Here is a 3,724-nt window from a genome sequence, read left to right as displayed (position 1 = left end):
TTTTCTTTTTGATGTATCAAAACCTAAAAATATTATCCTCAGTGATTATTTTCTGAGACATTCAACTTATGCATATTTATAATATCTTAATGAAAAAATATTAATATTATTAAAATTTAATCAAAGGAAAAATACAATAAATAAGGCATGAACAATATTAAATATTTATATATGCGTGTAACTATCTGTACAGTTGTACATTATACACCTGAAAAATATTACATATATAATAAATCAAACTCATTTTAAATTTCAACTTATAAAGCAAAAATTATAAAAAAAAAAAATTTCTTTTTTATAAAATATATATTTTGAATCTTATATATTTCGATATATATATATAATATATATGTAGAAATATTAGTTGCAGTTGTTATGTTAGACAACATAAAAGTATAAATTTTTTTCACAACTTTTTTTAATTTTTGAACTTTTACATATATTGAAATTTTATATATCAATCTAAATAAATAGTAACAATATTATTAATAAAACAATAAATGAAAAAAAAAAAAATATATATATATATATATATATATATAATTATGTTCTTATTTTTATGTATATTTTTGAAAATTTATCAAGTACATAACTTATACTTATAATGTGTGTATCATCAATTTTTCTCAAACTTATGAAATCTTTTTAAAATACAACCAACTTGTTTTTTCCTCTATAATATAAAATACTACTCACACATAAACCATTATAAATAATTATATATATATATATGTAAATAATTTTACGGATTAAAATTTACATTTATATTATTTATTATATTAATTTATTTTTTTCTCTATTTCTTTATTTTTTTCTCTATTTCTTTATTTTTTTCTTTTTTTTTTCTTCTTCCTTCTTCCCTTTATACCTCTAATCTTTTTATCTAAGAAAGTATTTTTCATTTCTTTTAAATAATTTTTTTCCCAAATGAAGTTTCTCTCGTTCTTTTTCTTATCGTTTATCTTCCTTCAGTTGATATATGGGAAAAAGGTATTAAATTTTGAAAACATTATTAAACATCTTAAGGAAAGCAAATTATTGCCGGAAGATATTCCTCACCTTTTAGAAAATGACTTAATTATTGTGCCTCCTTATTTAATCTATAAATATAAAGGAAAAATATATCACCTACATAATAATGTAGATGTTACTTTGATAAACCATCCTGAAGAAGATTCATGCGATAAGGAAGAAATTTGGGAATCTCCTTTTGCTCCTAAAGAACCTGAACAGGAACGACCTCAAGAACCTGAACTGGTACCTCAGGTTGAACCCGAATCGGGACCATTGCCTGAAGAGGTCAAAGAACCTGAGCCGGAACCTGAACTAGAACCAGAATTAGAAGTTCGAGAAGAAGAAGAGGAAGAGGAAGAGGAAGAAGTGATTGAAGGTGATATGGTATTAGACGAAGAAACTGGAATTAAAATCCCTAAAAAGACAGATGAAGATATTTTAGATGTAAGCAAAATTCGAGATGAATATGACTTACCTAAAGTTGTGGAATTAACATCTGAAGAGAAAGAAAAGAATAATATTTTACATTTTGGAGGTAATAAAAGTACAGCATTTAATTTAAAAGAGATTATAAATTATAAAGGAGATGAGAGTATAGTAAATAGCTTAGCTAGTTCCTTTGATCATTTTTATACACCTAATGTTGAAGAACGTAATATAAGTAATGGTTATAATGTTGATATTAAGGATTATTATGATTTATTAAGAGCATTACATATATTATGTAAAGAGGAAGATAATAAATTATATACAATAAATAGAATACCTAAGGATGAGGTATTATTTTTTCTTAAACATGCATATGTAAATATATATAATTCTTTAAAAAAATACATTTTATTAAATGGATATAATTTTGAAGATTATATATATTCGTCTGAGAATTTTACTTTAGATCAATTTTTTAAAGATTATTTTTTTTTATCAAATGATGATACTAATGAAAATGGTACTTTTAACAATATAATTGAAAGTATAAAATATATCAAAAAGGCTAAAGAAAAATTAAATGTAAAAAGAATAGAAGAGAAGATAAAATATTTTTTTCAAATATATAACGTACATGCATTTGATTTTAAATTATTGCATTATCTATTTTCTAGAAATCAAATAATAAATTATAATGAAGATGATTTAATTCATCATGCTGTAGATATTATGAATATAACAAGGGTAGATATATCTCCAAGAGTTATATCTGCTTTATTTATGTATTTCTTAAATAAAGTAAATATATTCTTGGTACCACAATATGCAACAATAAATAAAAAAAACGACTTTACATTATTATTGGAACATAATGATTTATTATTAAGGACAGAAATAATATATCAAGATTTTTTAAGACATTTTTTTAAACATAAATTACTACATATAAAGTTGAAGAAAAAGAATCATGATAATGCTTATCAGTTAGTTCCATGGTCTCAAACACTATTTAGTGAATTTGATAGTACGTATAACTTTTTACATTTTAAATATTTGATAATATTATTTCATGATAGTTACTACGCATTTGTAGATTATTTTGAAGGAAAGGATAAATTAAATCAAGTATTAAAGGATAATAAAGAAAATAAGACCATAGATAATTTAGATAAATTTTTAAATGAGTTATTAAATTTGTTTTTAATAGAAAAGGTAGGAATATTATCAACATTAGAAGAATATTTTGTAAGTACTGTAAAGCAAGTTGGACGAACACTATCAGATGATCATCACTTTGATTCTTCAGAATATACAGATAATTATTTTACTCCAGAAGAAGAAGAACAAGCATTAAAAGATTTTAAAGAAGAAGAGTATTTAGAACATGATTTTCATCATAATGAAAATGATATGGATCATTATTATGAATATCAAGGTGATTTTGATAGTTATGAAGAAGAAGAAAATGAACTCAGAAAATTTAAAGAAGATGAACCTGAATTATTTCCAATGGATGAAACTCCAATAACAGACGATTACACATCGCATGATGATACATTGAATCATTTTGATGATAAACAAACAGAAGATCATGAATCTTTTTATATATCAGAAGATGAAGATAATTTAAATCATCCTTATGAAGAAGAATGTGATATGTCACATAATGAGGAGGAAAAGGACGACACATATAATGCACCTCGTGGGGATCACGACGACTCTTTTTTTACGTATGAAGAAGAGGAGGACATTGAAAGAAATGACGACGTTGAACAAAATGACGACGTTGAAAGAAATGACGACGTTGAAAGGTATGACCATGTTGAAAGGAATGACCATGTTGAAAGGAATGGAGAAAATTCTAGTTGGTCTGAAGAAGACGAAGAAAATAAAAATTCATTTTTATCTTATCAGAATCATGACGAAAGAGATATATCACCTCACAATATGAATCAACACAAAAAGGAATTATTTGACCATAATAAGATAACACCCCACCAGCTGGATCATTCAAAAAATATTGTAGGTCATCACTATGATAATGTATATCACAACCACAATATAAAACATTACAGAAAAAAAAATGGCCAACAAAATAACAATATAGACCAAAAAGGTTACAAAAAATTTTATAAGAAACATCAAAATAATGTACTTGGTGAGTCTTCATTTGTAACCCTATTCGAAGGAGATGAGAAGCATGACTACACCGAACTGAGAAAAAAAATTGAAGAGAATCTGAAAGAAGAATGGAAAAAAAGATTTAACGAAGAAAAAGAAC

General features: G+C 24.5%; 1 protein-coding gene across 1 annotated transcript in view; it reads left to right on the top strand.

The window, feature by feature from the left end:
- Positions 1-927: 927 nt before the first annotated feature.
- PGSY75_1250100 (osmiophilic body protein) overlaps positions 928-3,724 on the top strand; it is a gene marked incomplete at both ends in the record, with an annotated part of 9,006 nt that continues 6,209 nt past the window's right edge. The window contains one exon of the mRNA XM_018787056.1: positions 928-3,724. This exon is cut by the window's right edge and continues 6,209 nt beyond it. Within this exon, the coding sequence (XP_018640921.1) occupies positions 928-3,724 (2,797 nt within the window).

The sequence above is a fragment of the Plasmodium gaboni genome, chromosome 12 (genome assembly GCF_001602025.1).
Source record: "Plasmodium gaboni strain SY75 chromosome 12, whole genome shotgun sequence".
NCBI classification, from domain to species: Eukaryota; Apicomplexa; class Aconoidasida; order Haemosporida; family Plasmodiidae; genus Plasmodium; species Plasmodium gaboni.
The sequence above is the reverse complement of the archived record's forward strand: the minus strand, read 5'-3'. Positions and strand labels throughout refer to the sequence as shown.